This window comes from Gossypium hirsutum, chromosome D03 (assembly GCF_007990345.1).
Source record: "Gossypium hirsutum isolate 1008001.06 chromosome D03, Gossypium_hirsutum_v2.1, whole genome shotgun sequence".
In the NCBI taxonomy this organism is placed as follows: domain Eukaryota; kingdom Viridiplantae; phylum Streptophyta; class Magnoliopsida; order Malvales; family Malvaceae; genus Gossypium; species Gossypium hirsutum.
In genome coordinates this window covers 5449627-5469138 of record NC_053439.1, presented here as the reverse complement: position 1 = coordinate 5469138, position 19512 = coordinate 5449627, and the positions used below count along the sequence as shown (strand labels likewise).

At 31.7% G+C, this 19512-nt stretch overlaps 3 protein-coding genes across 3 annotated transcripts; all 3 read right to left on the bottom strand.

Annotated features, from left to right (window-relative positions):
* Positions 1–488: 488 nt before the first annotated feature.
* Positions 489–3550, bottom strand: LOC107949998 (cytosolic sulfotransferase 16-like). Its single transcript, XM_016884751.1, has 2 exons — positions 3171–3550; positions 489–651 (listed from the first exon to the last, which is right to left on the bottom strand). Exons 1-2 carry the CDS (start codon positions 3548–3550, stop codon positions 489–491), a joined length of 543 nt encoding a protein of 180 aa, XP_016740240.1.
* A 729-nt stretch (positions 3551–4279) lies between these two features.
* On the bottom strand, positions 4280–5519 carry LOC107950418 (cytosolic sulfotransferase 16). Its single transcript, XM_016885261.2, has one exon. It carries the CDS (start codon positions 5430–5432, stop codon positions 4425–4427), a length of 1008 nt encoding a protein of 335 aa, XP_016740750.2. The 5' UTR covers positions 5433–5519; the 3' UTR covers positions 4280–4424.
* A 5789-nt stretch (positions 5520–11308) lies between these two features.
* On the bottom strand, positions 11309–14680 carry LOC107949999 (cytosolic sulfotransferase 16-like). Its single transcript, XM_041089846.1, has 3 exons — positions 14575–14680; positions 14075–14310; positions 11309–11701 (listed from the first exon to the last, which is right to left on the bottom strand). The coding sequence occupies exons 1-3, from the start codon at positions 14678–14680 to the stop codon at positions 11309–11311; spliced, it is 735 nt and encodes a 244-aa protein (XP_040945780.1).
* Between the last annotated feature and the right edge of the window lie 4832 nt (positions 14681–19512).

Genomic DNA, 19512 nt, shown 5'->3' with positions numbered 1-19512 from the left:
AATAACGACAATTTTTCATATTGAAACAATGCATAGATGAATTTATTTTGCCCAATACCAATCCGTTTCTTCCTTTAAGTAGGATCCTGTATCCATTGTAACTCGAATCTGTATATATTTACTAATCCCTTTTGACCATCGATGCGTCATACTCCATAAATTTTCCAATAAAAATCCCTTAATTGTCGCTCCATCCTTTCTGTTATAAATTCAGCTGGTAAATTGTGGATTTGCACCTAGAAAGTTGTAGTCCATAATGAATCTATTGATGGATCCTCACCCCTTATTAGCCTATGAAATACTATCAGATGTCGATTGAAAAACCATGGCATGCCATCCACAACCCGTTTTAAATCAATTTTACTATAGAACCGAAATAAAATATGCTTATCTTTAATTTCCATAATAGATACTCCTCTTAGCGGGTGCCACAAATTTGCCAGCGTATTTTTTAGAGATGGGAAGTTCACAATACTATCTGTGAGAACTCACCCTACCAGACATAATCCATATTCTGGATCAGCAAACATATCATCCCCTACCACCACCAACGGATCTTTCTCCTCATCCATAATATTGAGATTTGCTAGATCTGCCCCCACCATATTAAGATTAGCCATAACACACACTTGAATATGAGATCTAACCTTTCTGCACACCACGAACCCTAACAAAATAAACTCAATACGTAAACTTGTGCAACAACGCAAACAAAAAACCCTAATTCGTGCCACAAGGCAGACTCAATTTTGTTACTATTTTAGATGGTTGATAGTCAAGTTCCTAATAGAGTTTGTGTTTATGAATTAATTGAATACCAACTCAGTTGGAAAAAAAAACTAAAAATATCCTCATTTTACAAAGTAAATTATATTATTTTGAGAGTATTTGTATCATGTTATACCTTTTATATAAAAGTTAGAAAATAAATACATAATAAAATTTAAATTCATGCTACTTTAGGTTTTCACCTTTTTATTTATATAAATTTTTTATAAATATATTTATCATATAATTTTATTTTTCACTTACATCTTGAATATGCTATAATTTAATATACACAATATTTTGACCATACAAAATAAATTGTCGCATTTCACTAAATGTAAGCTTGATTTTCAATATACAAAAAAAATTTATTTATCAAAATATACTAAAAAAATAGAAAAAACACAAAAAAAAACTGACACAGCCTGATCACGCCAATGCCATTGGCGGCACCCCAATGCCATTGGTGGCACCAATGGTGCCAATGTCATTGGCGGCACCAATGTGCCAAAGGACTAAAATGTGACCACTTGTAGTTTCAAGGACCTGATATGCAAATTTATCATTTTAAATTTTGAAAGTGAATTACGTGCGCATTAAAATTGAAATGTGGCTAATTGTCTTCTAAGCCCTCCTTATTTATTATTTACTTTTTATTCCCTTCAACTCACTTTTTTATTTAATAAACAAGCCCTTAACCTATTTTTGTAGTTAAATAAGCTCTTAATCTATGATTTTTACTCATAAAAGCCATTTATTTTATTATTAAAGTAAATATATTTTACCTAAAGTAAAGCTATTTAAAAAAAATATAAACTAATTCGCATTTTATGTATTATTTTCGTAATTTGATGAGAATAGTTTATTTAAAAAATTTACTAAATTTGATGAGAATAGTTTATAATTATACTTTATTTTTTCTATTTGGGTTACATTTATAGGTGATCAGTTTTATTATTACTTCTGGTTTTTCAATAAGGCATGTCTGATATTTCTATTAATTTAAAATATAGTTATTAAATGAGAATAGTTTATTAAATTAAAATAGAGTTATTACTTAATTAGAATTCTAAGTATCTTAATTATCACTTAACTATAAGTAATAATAAAATTGATCACCTATAAATGTAACCCAAATAGAAAAAATAAAGTATAATTATAAACTATTCTCATCAAATTTAGTAAATTTTTTAAATAAACTATTCTCATCAAATTACGAAAATAATACATAAAATGCGAATTAGTTTATACTTTTTTAAATAGCTTTACTTTAGGTAAAACATATTTACTTTAATAATAAAATAAATTACTTTTATGAGTAAAAATCATAGATTAAGAGCTTATTTAACTACAAAAATAGGTTGAGGGCTTGCTTATTAAATAAAAAAGTGAGTTGAAGGGAATAAAAAGTAAATAATAAATAAGGAGGGCTTAGAAGGCAATTAGCCACATTTCACTTTTAGTGCGCACAACAACAGCAATCCACTTTCAAAATTTAAAATGGTAAATTTGCATGTCAGGTCCTTGAAACTACAAGTGGTCACATTTTAGTCCTTTGGCACATTGGTGCCGCCAATGGCATTGGCACCATTGGTGCCACCAATGACATTGGCGTGATCAGGCTGTGTCAGTTTTTTTGTGTTTTTTTAGTATATTTTGGTAAATAAAATTTTTTTATAATATTTTAGTAAATAAAAAAAAATTATATTTTGGTAAATTTTTATTTTTTATAATATTTTTGTAAAAAACCCTTATTGGAGAGTTAAATTGTGGAGACATGTAAATATTAATTGTTGAGAATTTTCACAATTGATTTATACATAAAAGTGTTAGTGATTTGAGATGTCTTCAATTATTATAATTAATTTATCGGTTGAAGGAGAATATTTGTTATTAATGACCGGTTCGAAATCAGAACAACATCGAGCCTGAAGTTGGAGTTTCATCATATCAGTTTATTTATTTAAATTCCATTTCTGTCTATTTTTATTGTTATTTCGATTTCAATTATTTTATCATATTTAAATATTCTTTTTTTATGTTTTTGCACACATCTTAGACATGATAGCTGCCTAGATGCACAATTTGGTTGATGCCATTTATATATTGTTTAGGCATAGAAAAATTATTTTTGGTGGCTTCGAGAACCATCATTTTGAGTTCAAGTAATAACTTCATTTTAAAATTAACATAATTTTTAATTAATAATTATAAATTAAATTATAGTTATTTTTAAATGTATAATTATCACAAATTTATTTTTACTTTAATTTTTTTTATTTTTAAATATAAATTTAGTAATATAAATAAAAGATATTTACATTTTCCAAACTCTTCTTTATATATATATTAGATTATATAGATATAGATTTAACAATTTATGCTGCGTTGATAAAGTGGACCCATCTCCACGAATATGTGCTTCGAGAAAGTGGACCAAGTCTCGAGGGTTTGCCTTGCGCAAAGGATGGTCGCTGAAATCAAAAGAATTCCTGTTGATAATAGAGAAAACGAGGGCCCGAAGCCACGTGGTGCCGCATTTAGGTGATGTTGCGATGATGATGTCAGTGGGACGAGGGTTGAAGTGGTCATCGATCAACATACTTCCTCGAATGCCGTAAGTTGATAACCAGAACCCTTGGTATTGAAGAAGCTGGTCTAACCACCAGCCTTTACTTCGAGGGAGAGTGGGCAGCAGTTCATCGACGTTTTTGTATGTCTTTTGGTACCCTTCATCGAGCTTTAATTCTTTCTCAATGGCGAAAAAGTTTGAATTCTCCATGGGGAAGGGAAATTATGGAAAAAGGATTTGCAAATGATCGATTTTTATTTTACTCAAGTAACAGTAACAGGCAATTTTTAATTTCTGTATGCCATATGATGTGGTAGTTTTAAATTAAATATTGATTTGTTTAATGGCGGTAGGTATCTCAACATAGAATAAAAGCTAATTGCCGCCAGCTCATTCAAACATCAACTAATTAAGTTGTCCTCATATCAATATCGTATTCTGAAAACAAGAATCATGAATACCATATTAATCATTTTCCTTTTTACAATTTCAACACCAATTCTAATATAATGCAAAATATAAACACGTGTATTTTCTTGAATAATTATTTTAATTTAAATTTAGATATATTCTAATTTTTAGTTTATTGGTGTTTTGTATTGATTTGACTGTATTTTTAGTTTATTCTAATTTAACTTCGGATACATTTCGATTTTTAGTTTAATGTTGTTCTAATCTATTCTAGTTCGAAAAATTAAATAAAAGTAACAAATAGTAATAGTAGCATAAGGTGTATGGTTTTTTAAACTAGATTTATGATTTATGGTATGGTCAGTTAGAATTTAAAATTTTAAGATTTATAATTTTAGAGGAAGTGTTAAATTAAGGTCTAGTGTCTAAAAAAAGGTCTAGGATTTAAGTTTTAAAGTATAGAATTTTAAAACGTAGGGTTCTAGAATTTTATAAAAATATATTAATTTTAGAGTTAAAATAATAATGTATAATTTGATATTCTTGATGTATTATATTATTTTTGAAGATACAAAAAAGATTACATAGAAAAAGACGCATAATACGCAAATCACGTAATTAAAAAGAAAATCTTCATTCAAATATGAATCAAATTCAGTGAGATACTTTGGAGTCAATGAAAGATGAATCCAGTATCTTGAAGTTTTTGTTCAGTAATCTGATCCAATTTCTCAGCCATTTGAGGTGACAAATGGTTAACCCAGTCTCCAACTTCACCTTTCCTGAAGAAATCAGAGTTGCTAACAGGACGTTGCTGATATCTTTTGTCAAGTTTGTTAACATCTTGATTGCTCATGCTCTCAAAACTGCACAGCTTCACTATTTGTTCCACAATCTCTTTGTTTTCTTCCTCTGGTGTAAAGGGTACTCCTAAGAACTCTGCAACTTTCCTCACACAACCCAAAGGCTCCTTCTTTACATCTTCATACTTCAAGAACAACACCTTCTTCGGTGACTCCACACTAGCTTTCCAGTACCCCAATACGTGATCCCAAAACGGTCCATAGTGAGAAACCCCTTTGCAAAACAAGTCAAAGGTTTCCTCTAGTGAAAGTGGTGGCAGTTCTTTGGGTCTCAACTTGTTCGCGAAATGCCACTTTGAAACGAAAACGTCTTTGGGGTCCCGGTAGATGTATACGAAACGGCAAGCCGAGGTATCATCGGTCATGCGTGTTGGGAACAAAGAGTAAGGAAGGTGAGTTGAAAGAAGGCGAGGTGAAGGAATCCCATCGACGAAGGAAGTTGACCCATCTTTATGAATAATTTTTTCGAAGAATGGGACTAAGTCTTGTGGGTTTGCTTTGCGCAAAGGATGGTCGCTGAAATCAAAGGAAGCTCTGTTGATAATGGAGAAAACGAGGGCTCTGAGCCAGGTGGTGCCACATTTAGGGGATGTTGCGACGACGATGTCTGTGGATCGAGGCTTGAAGTGGTCATGGTTCAACATGCTTCCTCTTATACAAAAACCTGATATCCAAAAGCCATGGTATTGGAAAAGCTGGCCGAACCACCAACCTTTGGTTTGAGGGAGAGTTGGCAGCAGTTCATCGCAGTTTTTGAATGTCTTTTGGTAACCTTCATCTAGTGTCTCTACGCTCGGAAAATATTTTGAAGTCTCCATTGGGAAGATGGTAGAGTAGAGCAACTAATTTTCTTGAGATCTTGCAAGAAGGATCTGCAAATTATCGTTTTAATTGAGAAAAGTGGGAATCGCAAAGCTGCACGTTGCGTATACCAACATCACGTGGTATTTTTAAATTAACAAACCATTATTTTAAACCTCGCGAGTCCCACGCTACACAAAGCCAGTAGCTGGCTCCAACAAAAACGATGAAATTGAAATAAAAAAAAAATTGTCAATTTGAATTTTAAGATACAATAAATGGTTAAAATATGATGTTAGTCCCCGTACTTTCATAAAATTTGACATTTAATCTGTATACTTAAAAATTTAGTCTTGTAATTGTTTAGATTTAAAATATCAATTCAATCGTTAAAATCTTTAATCTTTTTTGACAAAATTTGTCAATTTGGCATGTTAATTAAGTTACTCTCATGTGATGTATCATATGATTGAGGAAAAATAAACATGTTAAGTTAACAATTTTTAATAAAAACTACTAACGACAATAATGATTGAAATGAGATTTTTTAAATTAAAAAAAATAAAAGGATTGAATTTTTATCTTTCAAAGTGTAGGGACTAAATATCAAATTCTCCTCCAACATGGTTAACGTCTTTGTTAATCTCTGCCTCCATGAATGGAACACTGTGCAATTCATTATCCCCTGAGTAGTCTTCATCCTAATTTTTTATTTTAGGAATAACCATTGGTTCTGTTTCAATGACACTAATTTTGAAAAAAAAATTACTGACTTTGAGATCCAGTTCTTCATGAATTCAGCTCAGATGCTCCGTGATAATCATGAAAATTCTTCTGGTAAAAGAATTGCAATTTAAAATCTTACTGTCTGTAGCAATTAACTCACCGCATTTTGCTGCAATACTTTTAAAAGTTTGGAGGCACAAGTAGGTGATCAAGAAAAAGAGGTGAAACACTCTAAACTCAGCACTCTAAACTCAGCCTAGACATTATAACTAAATCTGGAAGTGCTATTTAAGTTCATTCAAAAATTCAAAATCTATTTTGAAATTGCAAAATAATTAAAACTTCAGTTTATTTAAGGAAATCTTCCTTTTAAAATAATTTATTAGCTTTGCCGATGATCACTTATTAAATCACTTAGTTTTGTAGTAGAATTTTTTAGTTAAATAAAATTTTGGAAATACGATTTGATTTTGAAATCCAACATTTGCAGATAGGTTTGGTATTATAAAAAAAAAAAACGTTTAACGGTTCTAAATGAGAAATAAAAATAAAACCGGAATTAAAAACAATCCAAAAATCCAAAATAGTCCAACGGAACGAAATTAAGTTAAACTGGACAAAAGGAAATGTAAAGCAAAAATGTAAAATCGAGCTCCCGTCACACCAATCCGTCCTCCGTCTGAGAATTACCTGATAACCAAACAAACAGAAAGTGAGCTTATGAACTCAGTGTGTAATTCATTACATACAATAAATCAGATACACATACTTAAACAGATCTTACAGAACTAATACAAACATCGATGCATAGCAGATACATATTTAGATGCATAAAAAATATAGATTCAGATCCTACCTCCATCTGCTACACACCATCTCCGACATCCCTACATACGAATTAGAGTATTAAATACTCATCCAACCCTACACACCGCTAAGTGATCATAAGTCACTTTACAGAATATATGCAAATTAGCTGCCAAATCAAAATGCAGTAACCCACCTAAAACAGATATACATGGCCGAGCCACCAAATATAGCAGATAAATTAAATTGTCCACAGTTCCTCTATAGTTATAATCCCACCCCAATACACATGCAATGCTAAATAGATATCAGATACATGTATGACATTCATGCTTTACACATCAGATACAAATAATATTAGCATATAACAGAACATGCTATCACAAACATCATACTACTTATGCATTCCTAGGTTGTTTTTAACATTAACAGAACATTAGAAATTATGATTTGTGAACAAATTTATACCATATGAACCCTACGGAAGTGTTACATTTGATTCGCATAACGAATACGACACTAGAAAAAATTGAAGAATTTAGGCTCACACGCCCATGCGGCCCACACAGCCTGGCACACAGGCGTGTGGTGTAGATAATCTATTTTTTTTTACTTTCAGCTGTTAGCAGATTTTTGAGTTTTTATTACACACCTTGTCAAAATCTGATGTAGGATCAAAAATTATGTATTCTAATACCTAAATTAACAAATCACACGAACTAATAACTAATACCTTATCAAACCAAATCGATCAATTAGGTGAAATCAACAATAATCGAAACTATTTTCAGCAACCAGTAGTCCCAAAATGATATTAACCACTTACCCTAGAATATAAACAGCACCCTCATCACAAGCCTCAATCCACAAGTGGATTAACCATTTCGTGTGTTGGAACATTGGCAGCAGCAAAAAAAGATAACAAGACAGAGAACAAATGAGAAAGAAACAAAAACAATTTACTTGCTCACAAACGTGCAGCAAGGGAGCTAATGGCTGACAGCTCATTCAGCTCATTCATTCAACTAGAAAAACAACATATATATAGTCAAATACATCACCAAATACTACCTACTACCACTAGTTTTACTTTGAAACAAGTAAAACTTAACTTGCACACAAGCTGATTATGTCAATCAGCACCTAAAAACATCAAAACAATACCAACTTAGTTCATTTTCAACTAAGTAGCTTAACAAAGAAACTAAAGAGAAAACCTTGCTGTTACAGCAAGTATACGTGCTGCAGCATGTCATCAAGCTGCATGCACTTCAAACAGCAGCATGGTTGGCCAATTTCAACACTCCTCCTTGGACTCCATGCTGCAAATACATATCATTCATCAAGTTTTTGAACTTGGCAGCCCTTAGATGCTTTGTTTCAAGCTGACCAATTCATTTTCAACATTGGCTTCATTCACAAACAACAAATCTGACTTACACACTTGACTATCCCAGTCTTTTGTGCCAAAGATTTGTTCACCAAATGGAGTCTTCTCCTCCTTCACAGCCTTGGTTGACAACACATCTTGCCTTGTTTCTTTGCTTCTTCTTGCACAAACAGTTCGTGAGTATAGTTTGCTTGCCTTCATTCTGCCATTTTGGCTTGCAATTCGATAGGCTCACACTTTGCTTACTGTCTTCAATAGGCTTGCAACTATACAACACACATTGAGCTTCCACATGTTGCTGAACTCACACCTTTGACAGACTCACATATTTGCATATTGTCTTCAACAGGTGTCTTCAACAAGCTCGCATTTTGCTAAGCTTGCAGCTTTGACATCTTGCTAAGCTTGCACATTTGGAAAGCTCACACCTTTCCTTGAAACTCCTCCTTCAGGTTATTCAAGCTTGTTTGGGGGTCTTATAAGTTTGAGCCGATGTTGAGCAAGGGAAGCAAAATCAATGGTCCCTTAAGACTTAGGCTCATAATACCATTTGTTGGAACATTGGCAGCAGCAAAAAAAGATAACAAGACAGAGAACAAATGAGGAAGAAACAAAAACAATTTACTTGCTCACAAACGTGCAGCAATGGAGCTAATGGCTGATAGCTCATTCAGCTCATTCATTCAACTAGAAAAACAACATATATATAGTCAAATACATCACCAAATACTACCTACTACCACTAGTTTTACTTTGAAACAAGTAAAACTTAACTTGCACACAAGCTGATTATGTCAATCAGCACCTAAAAACATCAAAACAATACCAACTTAGTTCATTTTCAACTAAGTAGCTTAACAAAGAAACTAAAGAGAAAACCTTGCTGTTACAGCAAGTATACATGCTGCAGCATGTCATCAAGCTGCATGCACTTCAAACAGCAACATGGTTGGCCAATTTCAACATCGTGACCTTCAACTCAAAAACCCACACGATTAACAACAGAAAATGCAGCACAAGAATCCCAACTTAGCCAAGGATAACGAAAGGGAAACTCAGTAACAGAAGGAACGAACATAGACAATACTTACGCAAGAGTCAGGTTGCAAACAATTCAATCACACGTGCACCAAAGAAATTGAATAACACAAGAGACCTCAATCAAGAAACCAATGAAGTTTGGAGAGAAAAGGGGAGAACGAAAGAAAGAAATATTGGGAAAACTTTACTGAAGACCAAAGTGAAAAAACACGTGTGGGAAAAATTGGGGAGAAAGATAGGGAACGTGATTAGTGGATCAAAAATTTGGGATTATTCTTTCTTTTTCTAATTTCAAAATAAAAGAAAATAAGTTAAAAATAGAATAGAATAAAATAAAATAAATATTTCCATTATCCCAACAAACCTAATCCTTATCTAACATATTTTCTAGAGACTTCATTTCGAATCCAAATTCCACTAGCTGTACTACTCACAAGACCATTAATAAAAATAAAAATAATTCTAATTGCTCAAGCAATGATTCGGACATAAGATTAAAGAGTACATTAAAGTTTAACCACTAAATTGAAAGGCTCATTAGAGTACATTAAAGTTTAACCACTAAATTGAAAGGCTCATTCTATTACAAAATGAGCGAAAATAACATTCAAGTCTAATGAACAAAGATAGGGATATGAATAAAAATAGCAAAATTTTTTAAAAGTAAGATTCGAACCCATGTCCTCATACACATATCTAAAATACTTAACAATTAAAGTAAATCACTTAAAATAATAAAAATTAACAAATTAAAAACTCAAATTTTAAGGTATTACAGGAGGAACAACTTTTTGTAGCAACTCATTTTACAACTAGCAGCTCTAGTGACAAGTGGTTTATTGATAATGGTTACATAAATCATATGGCATTTGATCGTGATCTCTTTAGGGAAATAGATACTTCAATAATTTCCAAAGTGAAGATTATATTGTTGTTAAAGGCAAAGGAATATTGGCAATAAGATGCCCTTCAGATTCAAAGCTAATCAATGATATCTAATATAACAAATAGGTAATGAGACTATATTTCATCGACGTTTTTGTTTCATCGAGCTTTAATTCTTTCTCAATGGCAAAAAAGTTTGAATTCTCCATGGGGAAGGGAAATCATGGAAAAAGGATTTGCAAATGATCCATTTTTATTGTACTCAAGTAACAGTAACAGGCAATTTTTATTTGCAATTAAATGTTGATTTGTTAAATGGCGGTGGGTATCTCAACATAGAATAAAAGCTAATTGCCGCCGGCTCATTCAAACATCAACTAATTAAGTTGTCCTCTTATCAATCTCGTATTCTGAAAAAAAGAATCATGAAAATCATATTAATCATTTTCCTTTTTACAAATTCAACACCAATTCTAATATAATGCAAAATATAACTTGAATAATTATTTTGATTTAAATTTATTTAATTCATTGTGTTTTGTACTGATTTGATTGTATTTCTAGTTTATTCTGATTTAGGATAAGATATACATTGATTTTTAGTCCATTTTAGTTCTAATTTATTCCAGTTAGAAAAATTAAATAAAAGTAACAAATAGTAATAGTAGCGGAAGGTTTATGGTTTTTTTTCAACTAGATTTATAATTTATGGTATGGTTGGTTGAAATTTAGAATTTTAAGATTTATGATTTTAGAGAAAGTGTTAAATTAGGGTCTAATGTCTAAAGACATCTAGAGTTTAAGTTTTAAGGTCTGGATTTTGAAAATGTAGGGTTTTAGAATTTTATAAAAATATATTAATTTTAGAGTAAAAATAATAATAATGTATAATTTGCTATTTCTTGATGTATTATATTATTTATGTAGATAAAGAAAAGATTACATAGTTGATCATGAAAATTAAAAAAGACACATAATACGCAAATCACGTAATTAAAAAGAAAACATTCAAATATAAATCAAATTCAGTGAGATACTTTGAACTCAATGAAAGTTGAATCTAGTATCTTGAAGTTTTTGTTCAGTAATCTGATCCAATTTCTCAGCCATTTCAGGTGACAAATGGTTAACCCAGTCTCCAACTTCACCTTTCCTGAAGAAATCAGAGTTGCTAACAAGACGTTGCTGATATCTTTTGTCAAGTTTGTTAACATCTTGATTGCTCATGCTCTCAAAACAGCACAGCTTCACTATTTGTTCCACAATCTCTTTGTTTTCTTCCTCTAGTGTAAAGGGTACTCCTAAGAACTCTGCAACTTTCCTCACACAACCCAAAGGCTCCTTCTTTACATCTTCATACTTCAAGAACAACACCTTCTTCGATAACTCCACACTAGCTTTCCAGTACCCCAATACGTGATCCCAAAACAGTCCATAGTGAGTGTTAGGGATCGACCCGATTAAGCAACAAGTAACAAAAATAGTGAAATAAATTGAGAAATTAAACATACAAATTTAACATGGAAAAACCCCTCCAAAGAGGATAAAAAACCACGGGCAAAGATAATTTTACTATGATGGCAAAAGAACGAAGAGTACAAAAGATGGAGATAAAACTAAACCAAAAACCCCAAAAAAACAAAGAACCCTCAAAACGTAAACACAAAATTCTCTAAATGTTTAATGAGTTCTAATCTCTAAATGGGGTTTTTTTTCTAAGGTTGTAAAAGAGCCTATTTATAGGCTAAATTCATATGTCAAATAATAATAAAATAATCTAAACTAATCAGTGTTTGATTGAAACAAATAAACAGAGTTTAGCTAGAAGATTATTTCTCAAATTTGACTGAAAATAGGAGTCATACTTAACAAATCTCCACATTGACTCATATTTCTACAACGCCATCTTTACCAAAGCCCACCACGAGCCTATCTTGAACTATGCAGGGAATTAACTGAGTCGAATCTGTGCTTAGAAACTGGAAGACTTCTAACCTCCGACTTGTACACTGCCAAATCAAAACTAACCCAGGTCTAATTTTCACGAACACAGTGCTTTAACTTTTCAAAACCTGTATCCAAAAGAGAACCTCTCTTCAATGAAACGGTCATACATTTTTCCCTCCTATGATCAAGTTGCCTCCACTCCAAATGAGTTGACTTCAACTCTGTAACGGACAAGGGACGTCTGATTTCACCGGTCACTATAGAACCTTCTAGAATATAAAGACTGCCAGTTCTTTTACCTTTTAATAAAACAAGAGCTCCACGAGATACTTTAATGCCGCTTGACTCGATGTTGATTTTGCATCCTTTCAAGTCTAAAATACTCAAGGAGATGAGATTCTTTCGTAAATCAGGTACATACCTGACATCTGAGAGTGTCCTAATCGTCCCATGATGTATCCTAATTTTAACAGTACCAATACCAATTACCTTACTAGATGAATCGTTTCCCATACGCACAACTCCACCTTCAATCGAAATGTATGTGGAGAACCATTCTCCATTGGGACATATGTGGAAAGAACATCTCGAATCTATGATCCACTCGGACGTGAGCTTGAAGTTATCGCTCGTTGACACTAACAATAAATCATCACTGCTTTCATCGATCAAATTAACACCAACTACATCTTCCTCGTCACTCTCAGCAGCTCTTTTATTTCGTAATTTATAACAATCTGCTTTGACGTGACTTAACTTTTTACAATAGTGACATCTTTTGTCTCGTTTCTTTGATGCCATCAAAACGGAAGCTTGCCTATCTGCCTTGCTATCCAAATGAAGCTCATTGTTGAGTTTTTCTCTACTCTACAAATGACCCTTCGCATCTTCGAACGAGAGTTTGTCTCTGCCATAAATCAGGGTCTCCCTGAAAGACTTGTATGAAGGGGGTAAAGAGCACAATAATAGCATAGCTTGATCTTCATCATCAATATGAACCTCAACGTTCTTTAAATCATTTAAAAGAGTAATGAATTGACTGATGTGATCTCTAAGAAGCTCACCTTCGTTCATGCGAAACGTAAATAGATGTTGTTTCAACACTAAACGGTCAGCTAGAGACTTAGTCGCATAAAGAGTTTCTAACATTTTTCACAAGGCCGATGAGGTCTTCTCCATCAATACCTCCTGCAATACCATATTCGTGACGCACAACTGGATTGCAGATAAGGCCTTTTCATCAAGCTTTTCCTATTCTGTTTTATTTATATTCTCAGGCTTTTTCTCGATAACAACTTTTTTCAAACCAGATTGAACTAGAATTGTCATCATCCGAACTTGCCACAGATTGAAATTTGTCTCACCATTGAACTTCTCAATTTCAAACATTGTTGTTGCCATATCTGAATGGGCTGATATATAAAAACTGAACTAGCTCTGATACCACTTGTTAGAGACCGACCCGATTAAGCAACAAGTAACAAAATAGCGGAATAATTTAAGAAATTAAACACACAAATTTAACGTGGAAAAACCCTTTCAAAGAGGATAAAAAACCACGGGCAAATATAATTTTACTATAATGGAAAAAGAAAGAAGAGTACAAAAGATAGAGATAAAACTAAACCCCAAACCTCGAAAAAACAAAGAACCCTCAAAATGTAAATGCAAAATTCTCGAAATGTGTTATGAGTTCTAATCTCTAAATAGGGTTTTTTTTAAGGTTGTAAACTAATCAATGTTTGATTGAAATAAATAATCTAAACTAATCAGTGTTTAACTGAAATAAATAAACAGAGTTTAACTAAAAGATTATTTCTCAAATTTGACTGAAAATAGGAGTCATACTTAACAGTGAGAAACCCCTTTGCAAAACAAGTCAAAGGTTTCCTCTAGTGAAAGTGGTGGCATTTTTTTGGGTCTCAACTTGTTGACGAAATACCACTTTGAAACGAGAACATCTTTGGGGTTCCTACAAACGTATAGGAAACGGCAAGCCATGGTATTATCAGTCATGCGTGTTGGGAACAAAGAGTAAAGAAGGTGAGTTGAAAGAAGGCGAGGTGAAGGAATCCCATCGACGAAGGAAATTGACCCATCTTTACAAGTAATTCATTCGAAGAAAGGGACTAATTCTTGAGGGTTTGCTTTGTACAAAGGATGGTCGCTAAAATCAAAGGAAGCTTTGTTGATAATGGAGAAAACGAAGGCTTTGAGCCAGGTGGTGCCATATTTAGGGTATGTTGCGACGATGATGTCAGTGGATCGAGGCTTGAAGTGGTCATGGATCAACAAGCTTCCTTTTATGCCAAAACTTGATATCCAAAAGCCATGGTATTGGAAAAGCTGGCCTAACCACCAACCTTTGGTTTGAGGGAGAGTTGGCAGCAGTTCATCGAAGTTTTTAAGTGTCTTTTGGTAACCTTCATCTGGTGTCTCTACGCTCGGAAAAGTTTTTGAAGTCTCCATTGGGAAGATGGTAGAGTAGAGCAACTAATTTTCTTGAGATCTTGCAAGAATGATTTGCAAATGATCATTTTATTTGACAAAAGTGGGAATTGCAAAGCTGCACGTTGTGTATACCAACATCACGTGGTATTTTTAAATTAACAAACCATTATTTTAAACCTCATGAGTCCCACGCTATACAAAGCCAGTAGCTGGCTCAAACAAAAACGATGAAGTTGAAATAAAAAAAATTGTCAATTTGAATTTTAAGATACAATAAAAGATTTGCAAATGATCGTTTTCTTTGACAAAAGTGGGAATTACAACGCTGCACCTCGGTTATGACAACATCGTGTTTTTAAATTAAGAACCACGACATACAAGCCAATAGCCGGCTGATGACTCACACAAGAAGGGATAAAAGATGAAATAGAAAATTGTAAAGTGGAGGATAAAAGAAACAAGAAATATAGGGGTGAAGATTTTCTTTTAATTGTTTAATTTGCTTAGAAAATTAAATATAAGGATTTCTTTGGATTTTTGAATCTATCATTGTAACCATTTTATTTGCATATTACTTTAATTTGTGTTAAACTAAATCTTATTGGATAATATGGTTTGATATAACAAATTAAAGTGTTTTTGAATAAAAGTAAAGTTCAGGAATTTCATAAAATCAAGTTGAAATGGTTTCAATTGAGTCAAACATTTTTAAATATATTTTAATCATTTTCAAATAAGTTAGAATTGCTCCAGGACGAAAAGTATCGATACTTTTTTTCTGAGCATCGATATTCTACAAGGTATCGATACTCCTCTGTTATTCGATACCAAATTTACATTTTGAAATTTGTAACCTCTACTAGGTATCGATACTTTTCATAAAAGTATCGATAATTCTCTTAGGTATCGATATTCTTACTCCAACTGTCACTAAAATCAACATTAATTATAAAAAATATCGATACCCTTTTAGTAGGTATCGATACTCGTTGCTGAAGGTGAAGTTAATGACCTGGTATTTTATCCCTAACGGCTATATTCACTTCTACATCAACCACAACGGTTGGAAATCATTTAGAGGGTATAAATATCCTCTTCCAAAGGTTTAGCAACATGTAGAGCAATGTGCAAAGCTTAAAGATAAATCAAAACAACCTAGAGCTTAATTCTTTCATAACTCTTCTTGTAAACACTTGTGAGCTTTCATTGTATTCATTTAACTCAAGTGTTCTTCTTTGTATTTGTGCTTAATAGGAAAATATCTTGATCTTGTAAGGATTGTTTCTTTATTTACATATTTGTTTCTTTTTGAGAGAGGGTTAATTCTTAAGGTTTGGGTAGAAACCTTAAGAGAGTTGTATCTTAAGATTTTGGGGTATAAATCTTAAGGGAGATTATAAGGCTAACCATATCCTCAAAAGTTGTCAAATTAGTGGCTTTGAGAAAATCCATAGTTGTGGTAAGCTAAGATAGTGGAGAAAGCAATTGGGGTCGAACCACTATAAATCATTGTGTTCTTTGTTGCACAATTTTTATTACTTCCACCACAACTTCCCTATCGGTGTTCTCGAGTTGGTCCTTCTGAGCTAATAATTTGAATGATACTTCTCTGAATCTATAAAATAAATAGACACCGATTAAAAAAGAGAGAGTTAATTTAAGTTTTAAATGTTTTTAACTTATATTTAATTAATATTTTAATGGTTTAATTTAAAAAAATACCCCCTAAACTATACCTTATTTTCAAAATGATACTTAAATTTTTTTTAGTCAAATATGTTACTCAAACTTAATTTTCGTTACTCATTTTACCCTAAAAGTTAATACCATTTGGGAAAAAAAATTTAATCAATTAGGTACTGCCACGTCAATAGTATTTTTAAATTAAGAACCACCGCATACAAGTCAACAACTGTTAAGTGAATTGAATAATTAAACATTTAAAATAGTTAAACATTTAAAATTAAGCGAGTTGATATATAATTAAAGAATATTATTTTAATATTTATTTTAATATTAATTAAAAATAATTATATTAATATTAAAAAATATTTCTTTCCCTCACCATCCTCTCTGCTACTCTTAGGGGTGAGCAAAACTCGATTTAGTTAGAAAAAATCGAAAAAAATTTAAATTTCAAATTAATCGAATCAAATTATTTAAAATTTTCTAGTAAAACGAATATGAAAGATAATTTAACCACACAAAAATTAATTATATTAAGTTGAATCAAAATTTCAGACAAGAATGATAATATTTTAAACATCATATATTCTACATAATAGTTTACATTTTCATTAGAAACCACAAGCACCATTTATAATTTTATATGATGCTTAAAACTATTTAATTTGTGAATTTTTTCCCTTTTCTTTTATGATTTTAAATTATTTATTTTTGGTTTATAATTTTATATGTTGCTTAAAATTATTTAATTGAATCACATCTATTCGAGTCAAGTAAATTTTGAGATCAAAATTTCTTTAAGAGGAGAAAGTTGTAATGCCCCAAAATTGTAGTTTTTGAATTGTTAAAATTTATAAAGTGAATTGATTTGGTTTAGTGGTTAACTATTGTGTTTGTGTGTGAGATGTCTTGTGTTCAAATCTCTTCCCTTGAAGTTATTATTGTCCCAACCCCTATCTTTGAACATCTAGTTTGTATATTATTTTTGTCCAATTGATGAAAAAAAATTAAAGACTTTTGTGTAGTTTAAATTGACGTTCTGACACTCTATTCTTCCGTTTCTAAGTTTTGGCAGCCATACATCATTCCAGATGTTCATTAATTCCCCCATTTCCAATTTTCCACCCCATTCATATTTCCAATAGGCTACGGGCTCCCCAAATACTGCGTTAGGTAAACGAAGGGTAAGAACCCAACCTTGCACTCATAAAATCCCCTATGGGTAATATTTCATTTTCATTGCTTGTGCAAGTAGACAATCGGGATTTGTAATTAGCTTCCACCTTTATTTTGCCAACAGGGCTATGTTAAATTTTGATAGATCTCTAAACTCAATTCAACCTTCCGTTTTTGGGGTGCACATATCCCTCCAACAACTCCAATGTATGCTTTTATTGGTCTTTTGATTTTGCCACCAAAATCTGCACATTATATTTTCTAACTCGCCACATAAAGAAACATTGCATCATATAAATCACTTATAGATCTCAAATATAACATTATTTGTTAACAGTATTATTTTTATCTAATTTATTAATAAATACCCACAATGCAAGCATTAAAATAATCATGGGAGTTTTTTTTTTAAAAAATTATATGATATAATTAAATTAATCATTGCCAGAACCAATTTTCATAGGTAATATATTAGAATTGCTCAAGATATTCGTTGGCTTTGTTTTTTGGACATGATATTCGATGGCATTACTAGCAATAAGATACCATTATTGCTTATCGGTTTTGAATTAATTAGTCGTAACTTGTTTAACTCTATCATTTTAAAATTTTATGTACCAATTAATGATTTTATGGTTAAGGTGGAAGTTTTGGGTTTTTTACTAAGTTTGACTTTTATTATGATTTGCGACTTTTATTTTTGTGATGTGTATGAAATATATAAGGTTATTTTTTTCGATTCATTATTCGTTATATTTTATACTTGTTCAATTTTTCATTATAACTAATTGAACCGAAAACGCTGCAAAAGTTATACATTAGTGGCGCTAATAGGAAAACGCCGCAAAATGTTAGAGCGATAGTGGCGTTTATGATAAAAATGCCGCAAAAGGTCAAGCAGTAGCGGCGTTTATGATAAAAATGCTGCAAAAGGTCAAGTAGTAGCGGCGTTTTTTATCATAAACGCTGCAAAAGATCTAGTAGTAGCGAAAACGCCGCAAAAAATCATTTTATTTTAGGGTTTATGATTTAAGATTTAAGATTTAGGGTTTAGGGTTTATGGTTTTAGGGTTTATGGTTTTAGGGTTTATGTTTTGGGGTTTGGGGTTTGGGTTTAGTTTTTTATAGTTTAGGGTTTAAAGATTTAGGGTTTTAGGATTTAGTGTTTATGTTTTAGGGTTAGGGATTTTGATAAAAATGATAAAAAATCAATTTATTTTAGGGTTTAGGTAAGCAATAAGGTTCTTTTTTTAATTACTTTTGTACCTTTAATATATATTATTAAATTAATATCAAAAGCATAATAAAGTAAAAAGGAGAGAGAAATTCATTATTTTCATATTTCCGTATACAAAAATCCACCTCTTGGTAATTTAGAATTTGGGAAGTTAAGCAGATTGAGTCTTAGCTCAATTAGTGTGAGCATTGTTGTCAATATATGAGAACATGAGTTTGAGTGTGTTGAAATGCATTATCCTCCTGTTTATGAGTTGAGGAGGAATTATGAGTAATTGTAGACATAATATCAAAAAAGAATTTGAGAAGTTAAATTTTATCAAAATCAATTTGGATAAATTCTATCAGCTACACAAAAAATTAAACTCGTGGATACAAACTCTTCGTAAGGAAGTTTAGTTTCATTTTTTAAAATTATTTTCGTACACAATTATAAAATTTTACAAATTAAATATATTGTTTGAAACAAAACAAACTTAATTTAAAGGAATTTAAGAAATAATTAAACTATAAATATTTATTAGTATCAAAGGCATTAGCTGCATTTATGATTAAAATGCAGTAAAAAAACATTTTACTTTAAACAAAACGGCGCCGTTTTAAGTGGCATCTTTAGTGGCATTAGCGGTGCTAGGTGAAAAATGCTGCAATAGATCGAGCATTAGCGGCGCTAGGTAAAAGAATCGCAAACAAACATTTTACTTTAAACAAAACGACGCCGTTTTTAGTGGCATTAGTAGCACTAGGTGAAA